At 50.3% G+C, this 14,601-nt stretch overlaps 6 protein-coding genes across 6 annotated transcripts; 3 read left to right on the top strand and 3 right to left on the bottom strand.

The window, feature by feature from the left end:
* Positions 1 to 48: 48 nt before the first annotated feature.
* POJ06DRAFT_42977 (putative undecaprenyl diphosphate synthase-domain-containing protein) lies at positions 49 to 1,388 on the bottom strand. Its single transcript, XM_056191018.1, has 4 exons — positions 1,028 to 1,388; positions 713 to 972; positions 169 to 658; positions 49 to 90 (listed from the first exon to the last, which is right to left on the bottom strand). The coding sequence occupies exons 1-3, from the start codon at positions 1,229 to 1,231 to the stop codon at positions 292 to 294; spliced, it is 831 nt and encodes a 276-aa protein (XP_056040158.1). The 5' UTR covers positions 1,232 to 1,388; the 3' UTR covers positions 49 to 90; positions 169 to 291.
* POJ06DRAFT_42934 (glycosyl transferase) lies at positions 1,348 to 3,536 on the top strand. The gene is made up of 9 exons (XM_056191016.1): positions 1,348 to 1,548; positions 1,607 to 1,685; positions 1,751 to 2,252; positions 2,302 to 2,502; positions 2,549 to 2,691; positions 2,743 to 2,879; positions 2,931 to 3,028; positions 3,086 to 3,161; positions 3,215 to 3,536. Exons 1-9 carry the CDS (start codon positions 1,463 to 1,465, stop codon positions 3,423 to 3,425), a joined length of 1,533 nt encoding a protein of 510 aa, XP_056040157.1. The 5' UTR covers positions 1,348 to 1,462; the 3' UTR covers positions 3,426 to 3,536.
* Positions 3,537 to 5,302: 1,766 nt separating this feature from the next.
* POJ06DRAFT_216129 (fungal-specific transcription factor domain-containing protein) lies at positions 5,303 to 8,326 on the top strand. Its single transcript, XM_056185532.1, has 4 exons — positions 5,303 to 5,546; positions 5,603 to 5,841; positions 5,891 to 8,121; positions 8,175 to 8,326. The coding sequence occupies exons 1-4, from the start codon at positions 5,376 to 5,378 to the stop codon at positions 8,288 to 8,290; spliced, it is 2,757 nt and encodes a 918-aa protein (XP_056040156.1). The 5' UTR covers positions 5,303 to 5,375; the 3' UTR covers positions 8,291 to 8,326.
* On the bottom strand, positions 8,327 to 10,916 carry POJ06DRAFT_263183 (uncharacterized protein). Its single transcript, XM_056188840.1, has 4 exons — positions 10,612 to 10,916; positions 10,516 to 10,553; positions 10,110 to 10,464; positions 8,327 to 10,062 (listed from the first exon to the last, which is right to left on the bottom strand). The coding sequence occupies exons 1-4, from the start codon at positions 10,841 to 10,843 to the stop codon at positions 8,477 to 8,479; spliced, it is 2,211 nt and encodes a 736-aa protein (XP_056040155.1). The 5' UTR covers positions 10,844 to 10,916; the 3' UTR covers positions 8,327 to 8,476.
* Positions 10,917 to 11,251: 335 nt separating this feature from the next.
* On the top strand, positions 11,252 to 12,208 carry POJ06DRAFT_42849 (DNL zinc finger-domain-containing protein). Its single transcript, XM_056191015.1, has 3 exons — positions 11,252 to 11,772; positions 11,834 to 12,006; positions 12,063 to 12,208. The coding sequence occupies exons 1-2, from the start codon at positions 11,314 to 11,316 to the stop codon at positions 11,978 to 11,980; spliced, it is 606 nt and encodes a 201-aa protein (XP_056040154.1). The 5' UTR covers positions 11,252 to 11,313; the 3' UTR covers positions 11,981 to 12,006; positions 12,063 to 12,208.
* POJ06DRAFT_263179 (uncharacterized protein) lies at positions 12,095 to 14,098 on the bottom strand. Its single transcript, XM_056188839.1, has 2 exons — positions 13,817 to 14,098; positions 12,095 to 13,763 (listed from the first exon to the last, which is right to left on the bottom strand). Exons 1-2 carry the CDS (start codon positions 13,916 to 13,918, stop codon positions 12,381 to 12,383), a joined length of 1,485 nt encoding a protein of 494 aa, XP_056040153.1. The 5' UTR covers positions 13,919 to 14,098; the 3' UTR covers positions 12,095 to 12,380.
* Between the last annotated feature and the right edge of the window lie 503 nt (positions 14,099 to 14,601).

Genomic DNA, 14,601 nt, shown 5'->3' with positions numbered 1-14,601 from the left:
CGCCGTAAATGAAAGCGGGCAATGCCAATCATGGCCATAGCGCCGAGCCGAGTCATTCTATAAAGATTCTGGCAATCAAAATCGATTGCCCTTGATTAAGTTAGTCAAACTCAATACCAGTAGCCAACTATCGATCAATTGACTAATATGTACTATTCCGTATTTTACCTGTTACAGCAACTATACACAGCAAACATCTATTAACATCCCAGACTCCTGATTCCCACCGTCTCAATAATAACTACATGTGCGTAGCAAACAAAGCAACATCATGCAAACACCGGCCAATAATCAGATTTCCTTCTGGTCGCGCTCCATCTCGGTCTTGCGGAACTCGATCGCCTTGTTGCGGCTCCATTTCAGCAAAATCAACCCGAACCGCCACGGCTCAAACTCGGGCCACAGGCAGTCCACAAACTCGACCGTGCAATCCTGATGCGACTGCCAGAGCATGAAGTCCGACAGCCGCTCAACTCCGGACGTGCGCACGAGAATGTCGAGCGGCGGGCAGTCTTTTGTGTACATGTGCTGCTCGAGCATGCCTTCGTCGATCGTTTCCGGCTCGAGCTCGTGTTTTTCTGACAGCGTCACGACCTCGCGCATCGATGTCGCGATGTCGTCCCGCGACGTGTACGGGAAGCAGATGTTTAGAATCGCCCTGCCGTCGATTAGGCCATGCCCAAAGAAAGACTACAAATAGTCAACTACTTACGTCGTATTGCCCTTTGTCATTTCCGTCGACTTGTCAATCGCAGCCAGAACGTCGGCCGGAATCATGTTCCGCTGGCCAAGCACGCGGATCGAAATCCCGAACCGGTCGGCCAGGTCGCCGTGGTGGATGATTTGCAACAACTTGGTTCGCGCAATCTCCATCAGCGCGTCAACTTCGACCGTCGGCCGCTTGAAGTTTTCGATCGAAAACGCGTACACGGTCACGACCTTGATGCCGACCTGATAGCACATCTCAAGAATCTTAAATCTCGTTAGCATCATCCTTCTAACCGCCAACCTCGACAACAAAACTCACATGAGCAAGGCTCTCGAACCCGGCCGAATGCCCCTCGCGAACTTCAAGCTTGCGACGTCTGGCAAACCGACGATTACCGTCCATCACAAACGCGACATGCTGAGGAACCGGGCCCGTCTTCAGGACCGACATAAAAATTTCCTGCGCCCAGGCAATTAAATACTGCACTAGCGGAAACGTGCGGATCCAGGATGCAATCGCCATGGCGGAATAACAGTGACGCAGTGGACTTTGACGACCAGAGTGCAGTCTATCTACTCGGGTCTTCTGGTTGAGCTGGTCGTTCCGTGTAACACGCAAACCACAACTGGTTTATCCGAACTTTGTAGGCGTATATGGCTGCAATTGGCTAAAATTGTGGGCTGGTAACCCCTGAATTTTCCTCGGATCTCGACTCAACACGTGGCGATAATCTCTCCGACATAACATCCATCAATGGCTCTGAAATGTAGCCTACTGCCGGCACTGAGGTATGCCGTGGTCGCGTCGATATGCTTCAAGTTGTTGCTGTATCCGGCTTAGTAAGTAGTCGTCGCCGAACTATGGGTGTGAGTGTCAACTAACTTGTCGGTGCCGCAGCAGATCAACCGACTTTGAGGTTCACCGGAATTGGCTGGCAATCACTTATTCAAAGCCTTTGAAGGAATGGTACTATGAGGTCAGTCGACCTGTCGAGACAGACAGTTTGATTTCGTTGTCAATATGACTAATTGTGCGATGCAGGATACGTCGGAATGGACACTCGACTATCCACCGTTCTTTGCTTACTTTGAATGGTTCTTGTCCCAGTTCGCCCAGTATGCCGATCCGGGCATGCTGGTTGTCGGCAATCTTGATTACGCCAGTACGGCGACAGTGTACTTCCAGCGAACTTCCGAGATCGTGTCTGAACTCGTGCTGGTATACGGCCTGCAAAACTACTTCAGCCTGCTGCCCGACAACAACCGCCAGCCTGCATATGCAATTGCCATGTCAATTTACTTCTCGCCCGGGTTTTTAATAATCGACAATATTCATTTCCAGTACAACGCCATGCTGTTTGGTATTCTCGTCTGGTCCCTGGTCGCCATGAAACAGCAACGCATGTTGCGCGGTGCGGTCTTGTTTGCGGTCTTGTTGTGCTTTAAACACATCTTCTTGTACCTCGCGCCCGCGTACTTTGCCTACTTGTTGCGCGTCTACTGTCTGGATCTCAGTGCCCTCAGCAGAAACAGTTTGATGGGTGGTGAGTTTGGTGAGTAGATGATTTGAAAACAAAAGCTGATGGTAGGTAGTCATTCGATGGAAAAACTCGATATTGCTCGGCTTGTCCGTGATTTCGGTCGCGCTTATTGCATTTAGTCCGTTTATATATCTCGGACAGGTTCCGCAAATATTCAAGCGTCTGTTTCCCTTCTCGCGGGGTCTATGCCACGCGTACTGGGCACCAAACGTTTGGGCGCTGTATTCGGCAACGGACCGCGTCTTGTTTCTCGGTACGTCGTTTGATCTAATGCCTAACTAAAAGCTAATCGTGTTAAGTATTTCGGAAGGTTTTGAAAAATCCCGTCTATGCGGACGACATGGCAAGTTTAACTAGAGGACTAGTCGGCATTTCATCCTTCAATGTCTTGCCAGACGTCCAGCCGCGCACGACGTTCCTCCTGACGACATTCTATCAGCTAGTAAGTCGCGCGTTGTATCCGTCACACTGTGAGCGATGCTAACGAGCCGAGATCGCGCTCATTCCAATGATCATCACCCCGACGCACGATAAATTTGTCGGCGCTCTGGCATTGTGCGGATTTGCTTCGTTCCTATTCGGCTGGCATGTTCACGAGAAAGCGATCCTGCTTGTCATCGTGCCATTTAGGTATGCTTTTATGTTCTCGCCAGTGTGGACAACTCAACCGACACGATGTAGCTTCTTGGCCCTGAAAGACCGCCGGTATCTGACGCCATTTTATCTTTTGACTGTCTCGGGATATATCAGTCTCTTCCCACTCATCTTCACTTCACCAGGTGCGACGGCAGTTGTAGTTTGCGACCGAGAAGAACCCCACGGCTAATATTACACAGAGGCGCCTATTAAGTACTTGTACACGTTCGCTTGGATCTTCGCGTTCTACAACGTCTTCGACGGTCTCGCCCCAGTGTAAGTTGGCTGTCCGGCAAGCTAAATGGTGTTACAACCGCTAACAGTAACAGCCGCACGACGCATCGCGTGTTCCTGCTTGACCGCATCGCCCACGTGTTCTTACTCGGGTTCATTCCATTGCTGCTGTTTGTCGCGCTGTACGACAAGTTTGCCATATTCAGCGGTCTCGAGTTCTTGAGACTGATGCTGATCAGCACGTATTGCTCGCTGGGAATCATTGGCAGCTTTGTCGGGTTTAGTTGGCTGTATTTGTTTACTTAACAACAAGTGTATGAATAGACGTTTCGATCGTCGGTGGCGCACTCAACTTCCTTATCAGATGCGATAATCTAGACCATGGCAAATGAAATGGCCGATGACGCGTACATCAAGCCCACCTTAACTCCGGCACCTGAGCCGCACGGGCTCGCCACGGGATTTTGCCAATCTGCGGCCAAACTCCCGCGGGCCGACCTGGCAAGGCCCTAAACTCCGGTTCGTGTTTACCCTCCCGACCGCGACGCCTCATCGCGTTGAGCCGTTCCGAGTGTTATACATGCACTTAACGTCGAGACAGTTATGCAACAAGTTGGACACCCACTTCGGGCGAACGTACCCGTCGTTACAACGGTTCCAACTTTAAAGGTATCAATGTAATATAGATTTGGGCCTCTAAATGCAACGCTATCTGGCATTAAGAGTGGCGTGACATACTAAAGTCGGCAGAGTAGCGGGTACCGTCAAATATTCAGCAGCAACAAATCATGCAGAGTACGCCATCCATAAAGACGAATTAGTGAGCTTGCACTGTTATCTATGACAGATAGTACATATCCCACCGATTCACGATTGCTATTAGTCGACGTCTAATTGTTAGTGATTATGGGTAAGGGTTCTTGATGCCGCACACTAAGCGGCGCATATACTTTCTCATTGATGATCGACCGGATAATGTCAGCTCACATAGACCGTATAACTATGCAATCGTATACTGCTGCTAAAACTAAAGGCTAGTGTCATAAACCGAGTCTTGACGATCAACCATTGCAGCAATCGAGGCCGGCCCTGGTACTTGCAGGCGAGGCTCTCGTGCGGCTGAGTGAAGCATTGAGTTTGACGATTGCAAGCTAGTTCCGAAAGAAACAGCGCGCGCCCTTTTTCCGAGCTCCGGCGGAGCGCAAGTGCCGTTGTTTCGGTTAAACACAAAATCCCTAACCTCGAACCCGATTGAAAATTAACTACAATTCGGGAGCAGCTATTGCAACATATGTGAGTTGTTGGGTCACTAGAAAATGCAATCTACGTGGTATTGGATTCTTAGCATCAAAACGATCAGGAAATTTAAACATGCCAGAAGTCCATCTGACCGCGCGGTATATCTTCACGAACTCGAAGACCTTCAAATTTTCCGCCGGAAACAGCCGTTATCTGGGGACCATACACGACGTAGATCGATTACATGTTACCGTAATAAAGCATGGCAATGGCTGCTAGCTCAGTCGACTGAATCGGCTTACTCCAGTGTACATGCGGTATGTCGCTATTCAAGCAATATCGTGTCGCTCAACGGGATAGTTGTCGACGGCAGTGCCGATATGCGTATGCTACATGATTCCTAGCAGACGTTAGAGTCACATTGTTCGCCGTTTCTTAGTTTGAACGACATAGATGAGGCAACTGAGCCCTAGGGCACTGAAATCCAAATAGGCGGTATCTTATTTGGCAATTGCAGCATGCTATTGGAGCTAGACACGCAGGTTTCCGGCTCACCGGAACCCATAGTGGTCAGGCGTAAGTTGGACCAGACTGCGGCTTTTCTGCACACCATTGGACTTCGTCCTTGTCAAAGGCGATCAACTGTATTGCTTGTGAAGAAGTCGGAACGGTTTCTGGGAGATATTCTGGGATTAGAAAAATACCGCTCTCGGCGTCTCCTTACGATGAGCAAGTAGTTCGAAAATATAGTCTGCTAATTGCAACGGCGCGTCTATAACTGATGACACTAGCAAGAGTCCTTGAGAGCGCAGATTTAATCTGGAATGACTATTATTGCAAGGATATATATATGAGTTTCCTCCGGTGTTACCCTGGCTTGTGCTACCCCGCACCCATAGTGAGCAAAGACGAGGGTTTGTGCTTTCCAACAGACACTAACCTCCGCCGGCGCCGTGCATGAATCAATAATCCACTGCTCATCCACCATCGCGACTTCCGCGCACAGTGAACCCCATCATGGTCACCCGGCAGCCGTCTGCGGCCGGACAAAAGTCCGACATCTTTGTCTACGAGTCCGCGAATGCGTCCGGGTCGTCCGCCGCAGACGACAAGTCCACGCAAAGCCCCACCGGAACTACAAAGAGAACTGCGCGTGCTTGCGTACGCTGTCGGAAGCAGAAGTTAAAAGTGAGAATATCTTGTTTCGCGCTCGCTTTAGTGCGTAATAGGGCTGACAGGCACAGTGCGACAGTTACCGTCCGTGTGCCCTCTGCGTGCGGGCAAACGTCGTCTGTGTCAGTAGACCGGACGGCCCAACAGAGACCAAGAAGACAGAGACCACCGATGTTCCGGCTTCACAGATCTCCCACGGTGTGCAGGCTAGTAGCAAGTACACCTCCGCTCCGACAACATCGACCATCGGACTCCCACCGTTGGCATCCCTGACTGAGTCCATGTCCATCGGGCTCCCGCCTCCACAAAGGTGAGTCGGGTTACATAGATGTAAGATATGCCAATAACTAACCCCGCAGTACCATCATATCTCAAGACCCGCATGACTCGCGCCCAGTCAAGCTACGGCGGCTGCTTTATCCCGAGCCCGGGGACAGCACTTCTTACGGTTCTGGCTCCAATGACGTGCCACGGTCTACGCCCTTTCGAAGTCCCGACGAGTCGAGTGCGATATCGCTTAACTTTCCATCTTCTCGATCGCACGTGCGCTTGTCCGAATATCCAGACAAGGCCCTGCCGTCTACAATCACTCAGGACGTCCACTACACCCACAAATCAGACTCGTCGTTTGCGTACTTGTCCCAGATTACTGCAAATTCGGGAATAGATTCTCTCCTAAATAGACGCCCGATAAGTCCGACGACTGGTACTGCCCGGTCGGCATCTGTTCGATCAAATAGTTCTGCCGCGTCCGACATCGAGCGTCATTCGTCACTTCCTTGGACCCACACGCGCTCTACAACGGCCACAGTATTAGCATATCTACCTCCACGGCCGATCATGAACTACGCGATTGCTGTTTATTTCAATTCCGTTCAGTGGTTCTTGTTTGTGGCCCACGAAGGGCAGTTCCTCGAGCAGTATCATACCCTCCTGGCTGCGTACGAAGCCGACCCTTCAAAAGTCCCCGATACTGACGAAGACTTTACTTTTGCGCTACTCTTGGTCGTGGTCATAGCGCTCGGTGGTCGCTATATCGTCGTACATCCCGGCCGTCGGAAGCGGCTTGCAGAAATTTATGGCAATTACATGCAACTACGGTCGCCAGGTTCGACAGAGAAAACATACGACCTTGAGAAAGCAATGGCGCAACTAATCGCGCTGTCCCGTGCGCATCTCCTTGACACGCTCTCGTGCTGCACATTGTCGACAGTACAAACTTGCATCCTACTAGGCAGCTTCTGTTTATATCACGGCGACCCCAACCTCGCGTGGAGCATATTTGGAAGCGGTCTGAAATCTGCTCAGGCCCTGGGTCTCCATCGCGAAGATCTTGCGCTAAAAGAAGAAAAGCGTCAATTGCGGCGACGCGTCTTTTGGGCATTGTACAATTATGACAGGTTTGCTGCAATGTCGTACGGTCGACCACTCGGTATTCACGACGATGACTGTGATGTCGAATTGCCCACTGTCACGACCTCGTACCCGTCTCACGACAAGTCGTCGTATCTAATGGTCGAAGACGATGTCAAGGACTCTGCTGGACAAGAGCCGGCGACTCTATTAACATACCAGGTTTGCAAACTGCAATTTTACATTATCCTCGGCGAAATCATATCCAAGCTTTACCGACAAGGTTCGCGTGGTATTGCTAAGCATGCGAAGCAGTTTGAGAGTTCTGAATCCGAGTCCGATCGATTCTGTCCTCTGAGTGTGGACTATTTGGTGTCGACCATTCAAAGCCTGGAGGCCAAGCTTAAGCAATGGTATGACCATGTGCCGGATGTTCTTAAACTGCGCGACGACGGGTCCCATACACCAAACGAGTCGACCGACAGTGACGACGAAGACGACATCATTATCCCTGACCACGATGACGCCAATAGAGATTCTGTGTCCGTTAAAGCTCGCCGCGCGAGAATCAAGCGAGACATCTTCAGCATGCAGGCCGTGCTATTGCAAGTCCAGTTCGACAATGCAATGATCATCCTCCACCGCCCGTTACTCGCGTTCCAGAACCCGCCACAATCCCCTCTCCGGAACCCGTCCTCGTCGGACCCGTTCTCGCAGTCCGCAAATGCGTGCTGGCAGGCTGCGCTGCGGACGTCGCGGTTAGCCAGTCATTCGGCATTCACCAAGATCCAGTACAGCCACGGCGTCGCGTTTGTCGGAATCCAACTTTTCACCGCCGGCGTTCTACTCAGTGTATTCGGATCCAGCGAGCCGCTAAGTCAGCGCGCGTTGGAGTCCAAACGCGGACTGAGCAGGATCATTCAAATGCAAAAGGCGCTTAAAGTCAAGATTATAGTCGCCGACCAAGGCTTCCGCATTCTCGAGAATCTCGCGCGGGTGGTCGTCCAAAAAGAAATGGAGAAAATCTTATCCGGCGGGCCGTACGCCGACCAGAGTCAAGAGACTACGGACAGTCCAGACGGTAGTGGCAAAGATGACGATGATCGTAGCGCAGCGGTAATGCTGACGAGGTTGAGCTATCATTTGAATGGACATGCTTCGAATGATAAGTCCCCTCAGGCTCTCGATGCAGTCGAGAATCAGACCTTTAATGAGTCGCTGCTGAATTTTGAACGAGGTGAGCTGGTGCGTGTTTTTTACCGGTTATATAATTCGTACTGACAGGAGCAGTCATGTTTAGCCAAACCAATGGCCTGTCGTCTGATGGACTGGCGATACCGCGGGGTGCGAACGGTTTGCATGACCCACACCAAGCATGGATATGGTCATATTCGTATTTGACATGATTGATATAATAAGTTTTTTTTTGGATTTGTTAGTGAATTGTATTTTGTATCAACGCTATTCATTTGTATCTATGGCTTGCGCTTATCTTCATAGACAAACCCCTTTATATCCAACCGAAATTTTTAGGTGAAAGTACCTCCATGTTTTCAAACAAATTGCCATACGTCTAACCGCGAGAACCGCTGCTAACTACCACTTAACGGCCTGAACCCACGGTCAGAGAAGAAACTACCTTTTCTGAACGACAGCGTTCTTCCACCAGAGCTATTACTGCCGGAATCCGTTCTCTCCAGCTTTTTCTTTTTCATGTCCGTCTTCGAACTCTCCGTCGGCCCTCGTTCTAGATCTGGAATGAGCCCGCCACGGCTAGATCGGCTTCCGTGCGAAGAATTAGAATCCGACTCCTCGCTGTCGCTATCTGATTGGCTGTCATCATCCGACATTGGCGTCGCCTCGATAATCGTCTTTTGAAATCCGCGCACTTCTCTAATGCTCTCAATAATCCCGCTCGCGTGGAATTCGCTCTCATGATCGTGATCGTTGTCTAGTAACCTTGTGGTCGACGTCACACTTTCCGGCTCGCTTATCGCCGATCCCGGAGTTATTACGCCATGGTCTCGGCGGAGCTCGTTGGACGCGTTAATTTCGTCCATAATGTTCTTGCTCGCAATCGAGTCTAGTTCGATGGATGATGGTCGTCGCTGCCTGGGTTTCGTACTTAAAGTTCCCACAATGTACGAATTCGAACGGTCTCCGTACGCGGCTGTAGGGGGTCCGTCCACTAGCGCTGCTCGTTCCGATTCATGAATCGTGCCGAAGTCAACACCAGCCTGTGGCTTGCCGTACTTTGCATCAGCACTATCCGCAGTCGCGCCGTTCTGTGCGAATTGTGTACTCCGTGCATCCATGGACGCGCGCCGGACATAATCTTCCATCGCACCTTTCTTGATCGTAACTTTGGCGTTGCTCGTCTCCATTGGTCGTAACGCGAGGTTTAGCGGTTCGACTTTTAGGACATTAGCACCTGACCCGTACATGGCCGATCCGTGACTGTTTCGGTGCGCTGTGCCAGTCGCTTGGCCGCTGGAGCCGTCCAAGCTGATTTTCGGAATTGGTTGGCCACCCAAGGCGTCGCCTAACGGCGCGGTATGCTGGGCGACGAACTGTGCCGGTAATGTTCGGCGCGTCAGAGGTGAGACGTACTTGCGGCGGATGCCTTGAGAAATGTCGACATACACGTCCGACTCATCAACGATTTCCTCGCCGATAAGTTCCTCTATGACGTCTTCGAGCGTGACTACACCCAAGGCACCGTATGGCTCACCGGGACTAGCTGACACAAGCATCATGTGCGACTTGCCCTCTTGGAAGTAATTCAGCACATTCAAGCACGTTGTGTCCGGCTTCGTCTCCGGTAGTGTAGCCAGCGGGAATGTAGAGACTGGTTGAGCATCCTCCGGATCATACGAGATCAAAATCCGGACGAGCAGCATGCCGATGAAGTTGTGAGGTTCGTTGGGCGTGTGAATGGGAATACGACTGTAGCCGGCCTTCAAGATCTCCTCGACAGCGGCCTCGTCAAGGATACGGTCTGCGCTCATGGTATAGACGTCTTGCATCGGGGTCATGATGTTGCCCACTGGTTTCTCGTTGAGGTCCAAAACGGCGGAAATAATTGTGACTTCGTCCTTGTTCAAACGCTCGGCGCCCATCGATCTGTGCAGGGTGACAAGTGTTTTCAGTTGCGCCTTGCGATACACGGTTCCGTGGTCTATGCTGTTAGCGACGAGTGTAATTATTCCTAACCATTTATAGTACCTTGTCCAAGAACATGATCCAGTAACAGTGCCGTAGGGTATGCGACCGGGCACATGGCGTACATCAACAATTGCACAAACGGCGCGAATGTGGCGCCAATAGCAAGCCCATACCGGACAGACACAGACTGTGGGATAATTTCTCCGAAAATGACAATAAGGATCGTCGACGACAAGACAGCAGGCCAACCGCCACCTAGACAGCGGTCCAGAACGATTGGTAGGGTCTCGTTGGTGATAACGTTGCTGAGGAGCATTGTAACAAGGACCCAGTGCTTGCCTTTTTTCAGCAGGCTCAGAACCTTGCCCGCGTTCTTGCGCTCGCTCACACTTCCGGTCTGCTCGATCACTTGTAGCTAGTTGAGGTGTTAGTTGCATGCTGCTCGTCAGCGCGAGTAATAACGTACATAAACCTCATCTTGTCCCATTAGCCCAAGAGTCAGACCTGGGATCGTTAGCAAGCCGCCTATGACCGCAATAAGCAACCCCATCCGACTACCCACCCGCAAAAATACCACCCAGCAGTACTAGTGTCACCGATATTGACATGAAAATCCAAAACTCGGGTCCATCCAACTCGTCGTCGTCTCTGTCATCGTGATCTCTCTTGTGCAAATAATTCCCGTCTAGAATCGAATATGAATGCAAGACGGGTAGATTCGCGGATAGCAGCAAACATGCCTTTACCAAAGCAGTTGAGTATGTTCGCGCTCGCGGAATCAATGTATGGTGCATCTGACACCTAGAAATACTAGTCCCAGATAATTGCTGTCGAGCGCAAGTGAAGGGGGGGTTGGTTTGTGGGGGGGGAGATGTGACAGACGCTCCGGGGCTCGAGAAGAAGCCGCTAATGCTCCCGACTCGCCATTGCTTCAAAATTGACTCCCAGTATGATGGTTGTGCAAAAGAGAGACAACCTAACTTTGACCCAAAATAGTCTTTGTCCCTGCTTTTACCCTAGTCACCAAATTAGGGCTTCTTCCTTGGGCGTCAGCGACAATTAATGAACAGGTGGCGGCGGCGCAGCCAAGTGCCACGGCCTAAAGACAGATACGTCCACAAGTAGTGTATGCTGTCACATCTAGTACTCAAACGCGCCGACTATCAGATTATCGGAAGCATCGCAAGGCAAGCAGCCGACGTTGGGAATTAACTTGCTGGTTAACTGATCCGAGGTGCTTTTCTCAGCAAGAAAGCGAACGGCAATGTGGAAATTAAGAGCCTCTGCAATAACTCGAGGACTACTTGAACTGCGGCCAAACATTGTCTCCGGACAGATCCGGTCAGTTGTTGGGAACCCAGCACAATACCGACTGCAATCACGGCCATTCTCTGCTGCAGCTATATCGCGAACCTCTTCGCAGAGAAATCGCAGTTCTGCAACTCAGGATCCAGCACATACGCACACTCATGCGAACGGCGAGGTTTGCGCTCATGATCACTCACATTCGCATTCTCAGTCCGTCCCTCATGATCCTTCATATCGCGAAGTGGCAAGGGCCAAAATTCCAATAGACAGACCCACATACAACATCACGCTCACATGCAAGGTTTGCAAAAACAGATCGAGTCATTTCATGTCGCATCAGGCTTATCACCATGGTACGGTTCTGGTGAAGTGTCCGGGATGTAATAACAGGCATCTGATCGCGGATCACTTGAAGGTCGGTCAACTCCTCGGACTGGGCTGTTAATTTCAACGCTGTGTTGCTAACAATAGCATAGATATTCTCAGACACTCGTATAACGATTGAGGACATTATCGCCAAAGACGGAGCCGTCATTCGGAAGGGCACGGTAGCCGAGTACCGAGGGGAAATTACTGAGTTTACGCAGCCAATAATCGTTCCAGACGATGCCGAAACTGAGTAGACTTTGCTTAGACTAGTTGAATCACTGTACATATAATACCGATATTTTGTATATAGGAAAGCGGATTTAACGTAATGTACAGTATTTTTGTGCGTGGTAATAGATAGCATGTATTTCCAGTTATAAATCACCAATCTCAGGTTTGTGTATTACCAACCGATTCCAGAACTTTTTTATGAGCCGCAATAAGCCAATCAATCCGAACCAAAAAAAAAAAAAAACCTGAAACAATAATGCCAGATTATTGACAAGTGATGTGGTTTAGAACACGAAGACGAATAGTACAACCCAAAGTCCAAGTCAATATTGTAGCCAAGCCAAACTGATATCGACTGAATCCAAAAATAGTAAAAACAAATAGCAGAGAAATAATAGCAATAACTAACACACATTGACCAAACTAACTCAAAATTGGTAAGAAATTCCCAACAATCATCATGGGAATGTCAAACACATCGCGCTTAATCGTCCACGTGCACGCCGTCGGGATTTTCCGCCCAGTCGGACTAATTAATGTACACTCCATCATGGTGGCGCCTCGCGAATCGCCAAACGCCAGTTTGCTGAACCCTTCAAAATATTCTAATACAGAGTGGTCGTCCATTAACTCAACCACAAATGTCCTTTTACCCAATAACTGCTCCTTTGTCCATCCGGTTAATATGCAAAACTCCTTTCCAACAGCGGCGACCTGACCGGTTCGTCTCCAGACAATAGTTGGCGTGCCAGAGTAAGAGATAAACTTCTCATACTCCAGTAGTGTGCGCTGAAAACACTTCTCCATGAAAATCAGATCTTCTTCTTTCAACGTCTTGGTACAGGCGATAAATGACGGGCGAAACGCTGCCATGCTGCGGGCAACACGCATGAGATGCGGTCTGTCGAAACGAGACTTTAGATATGCGATCAAACCATGATACCCAGGTGTATAGGAGAACGGTCGAGTCACTGCCGCGTACACGGTTTCTGGATCGCGTCTCCGTCGCGCGGCAAGATGGCTGGGAAGAGCAGGGGAAACAAGAGAGGGATTCGTGGATGTAGTCTGAATAGGTTGTGGCAGATTCTGTGCTGTCGGCGGCACTGTAACCTCCCCACTCAGCGAGGATCCTTGTCGAGGAGCATGATCTGCGACAGGTGTAGTAGGCGTCGGTGGGCTGGCACTGTTTTGCGGTGAATTGTCATTCCCAGAGAGGAGCGACGCGAGCCCGCGCGAAGCCCAATTTGAATCGCGGACCGACACCTCCGCAAATCCATAGTCGTATCCTTGGCCAAGGCTACCTTGTAGTAGATTGCCGCTACCCGGCAACGACGGCGGCGTTGTGAGAGTCTCTTGCGGGTGCAACCCATTTGTGCCGATCATATTTGAGAGATATGAGAACTCCATATTCGCGGTCTTGGAGCCGAAATCGTAGGAGCTGAGATCGAAATTCGAAAACAAGCCATCTGAACCATCCGGACTTTCGTCAAGCACTGGCTCCGACGTTAAGGAAGACGGATCAATCGTACCTTCGGCCGGCTGATCCTTAGCGGTCACTATAGCGGCGACCGCTTCGCTACTTGCTTTTGAAGTGTTCTTGCCCGGTATCGACCGCATCTTAGATGGATCAAGTGGAGCGTCGTGCAAATATTTTGCTTTTTTGCGCACGCCGTCCTGGCAGGTGGCCGATAAACCTCTTTTGATACATCTCTGGCATGGACGCGCATCGTCGCATGTCAAATGAGCCTTCTGACAATGGAAACAGGCTCGAGATGCTTTCTTGCGTTTCGGCCTTCCAGTTCGAAGCTGCAATACTAGTTAGTGAACTAGTAGTTTGAGCGACACGAATAGATGCGTACACTTATTCCACTACTTCTAGCCATGGCAGCGGTCATGGGCAAAGTTATGCCGGAAGCTGTCGTGACCGTCCCCGGTGCTGAGGAGGACGATGCGGGGGGCATTGTGAGTGCAGGTCGTGTGCTCTGTGATATACACGGGACCACCAACCCGGATCTCGATACCAGAATCAAGTACCAAGTAAGAAGGAAAATAGAGCGCCCCTTCGAGTCATGCTTCTCATGCGCAAGCACGAGAGGGTTGTAGATGTGCAGTGAATGCAAGTGGGAGCAGTAATTGAAGCAGCTGCGCCTTGTGGAGGCAGCGACGCGAAAATTCAAGTTTGTGTCATAAAGCCGAGAAATAGCAACTCTGCAAGTGGATATCTCAACGGTGCCAATTGCCAAGCTGTTAGCCTCGCTTATTGTTCGACGTTTGATATCCACTTACCCGGTCCTGATATTTCAAGTTTGTTGCGGAGAAGCTTCCGAGTTTGATTGTGACAGCCGCTCAGTACGAAGAGCAGTTAAGGTTTGACTAGTGGTCGATCCATGTGGCTGTTTATTAGGCGCCTGCAGACAATTGTGTCCGCATCCGGAAATTGACGTTCAACTAATTGAATATGCAAACCTTATTACGTATGTGGAATGACTTGCATCTGACCTTGCATACCCGTACCTCCGTAACTTTATAGAGAGATCTATTTGCTAGATAGCGCTGTATCTGCGTTGACATTGCGCACTTATATTCTGCTACCCAAAATTGGGTCCGGAGAGTAGACAAGCTGTTCCTTCGATATTACTCCTCT

The sequence above is a fragment of the Lipomyces tetrasporus genome, assembly GCF_029532465.1.
Source record: "Lipomyces tetrasporus strain NRRL Y-64009 chromosome Unknown POJ06scaffold_13, whole genome shotgun sequence".
Lineage (NCBI taxonomy): Eukaryota > Fungi > Ascomycota > Lipomycetes > Lipomycetales > Lipomycetaceae > Lipomyces > Lipomyces tetrasporus.
This window is presented reverse-complemented; position numbering and strand designations above follow the sequence as displayed.

Excerpts from the sequence above, each read along its gene's own strand:
- POJ06DRAFT_42977 (XM_056191018.1), bottom strand. The coding sequence starts at position 1,231 with ATGGCGATTGCATCCTGGATCCGCACGTTTCCGCTAGTGCAGTATTTA. Across the intron at positions 973-1,027 it reads GGTTCGAGAGCCTTGCTCAT|ATTCTTGAGATGTGCTATCA; the intron begins GTGAGTTTTGTT and ends ACGAGATTTAAG. Across the intron at positions 659-712 it reads ATGACAAAGGGCAATACGAC|GGCGATTCTAAACATCTGCT; the intron begins GTAAGTAGTTGA and ends AATCGACGGCAG.
- POJ06DRAFT_42934 (XM_056191016.1), top strand. The coding sequence starts at position 1,463 with ATGGCTCTGAAATGTAGCCTACTGCCGGCACTGAGGTATGCCGTGGTC. Across the intron at positions 2,880-2,930 it reads CTTGTCATCGTGCCATTTAG|CTTCTTGGCCCTGAAAGACC; the intron begins GTATGCTTTTAT and ends GACACGATGTAG. Across the intron at positions 3,029-3,085 it reads ACTCATCTTCACTTCACCAG|AGGCGCCTATTAAGTACTTG; the intron begins GTGCGACGGCAG and ends AATATTACACAG.
- POJ06DRAFT_216129 (XM_056185532.1), top strand. The coding sequence starts at position 5,376 with ATGGTCACCCGGCAGCCGTCTGCGGCCGGACAAAAGTCCGACATCTTT. Across the intron at positions 5,547-5,602 it reads GTCGGAAGCAGAAGTTAAAA|TGCGACAGTTACCGTCCGTG; the intron begins GTGAGAATATCT and ends TGACAGGCACAG. Across the intron at positions 8,122-8,174 it reads GCTGCTGAATTTTGAACGAG|TCATGTTTAGCCAAACCAAT; the intron begins GTGAGCTGGTGC and ends TGACAGGAGCAG.
- POJ06DRAFT_263183 (XM_056188840.1), bottom strand. The coding sequence starts at position 10,843 with ATGCACCATACATTGATTCCGCGAGCGCGAACATACTCAACTGCTTTG. Across the intron at positions 10,554-10,611 it reads GCTGGGTGGTATTTTTGCGG|GTCTGACTCTTGGGCTAATG; the intron begins GTGGGTAGTCGG and ends TAACGATCCCAG. Across the intron at positions 10,465-10,515 it reads TGGGACAAGATGAGGTTTAT|CTACAAGTGATCGAGCAGAC; the intron begins GTACGTTATTAC and ends CACCTCAACTAG.
- POJ06DRAFT_42849 (XM_056191015.1), top strand. The coding sequence starts at position 11,314 with ATGTGGAAATTAAGAGCCTCTGCAATAACTCGAGGACTACTTGAACTG. Across the intron at positions 11,773-11,833 it reads TGATCGCGGATCACTTGAAG|ATATTCTCAGACACTCGTAT; the intron begins GTCGGTCAACTC and ends ACAATAGCATAG.
- POJ06DRAFT_263179 (XM_056188839.1), bottom strand. The coding sequence starts at position 13,918 with ATGCCCCCCGCATCGTCCTCCTCAGCACCGGGGACGGTCACGACAGCT. Across the intron at positions 13,764-13,816 it reads CTAGAAGTAGTGGAATAAGT|CTTCGAACTGGAAGGCCGAA; the intron begins GTACGCATCTAT and ends CTAGTATTGCAG.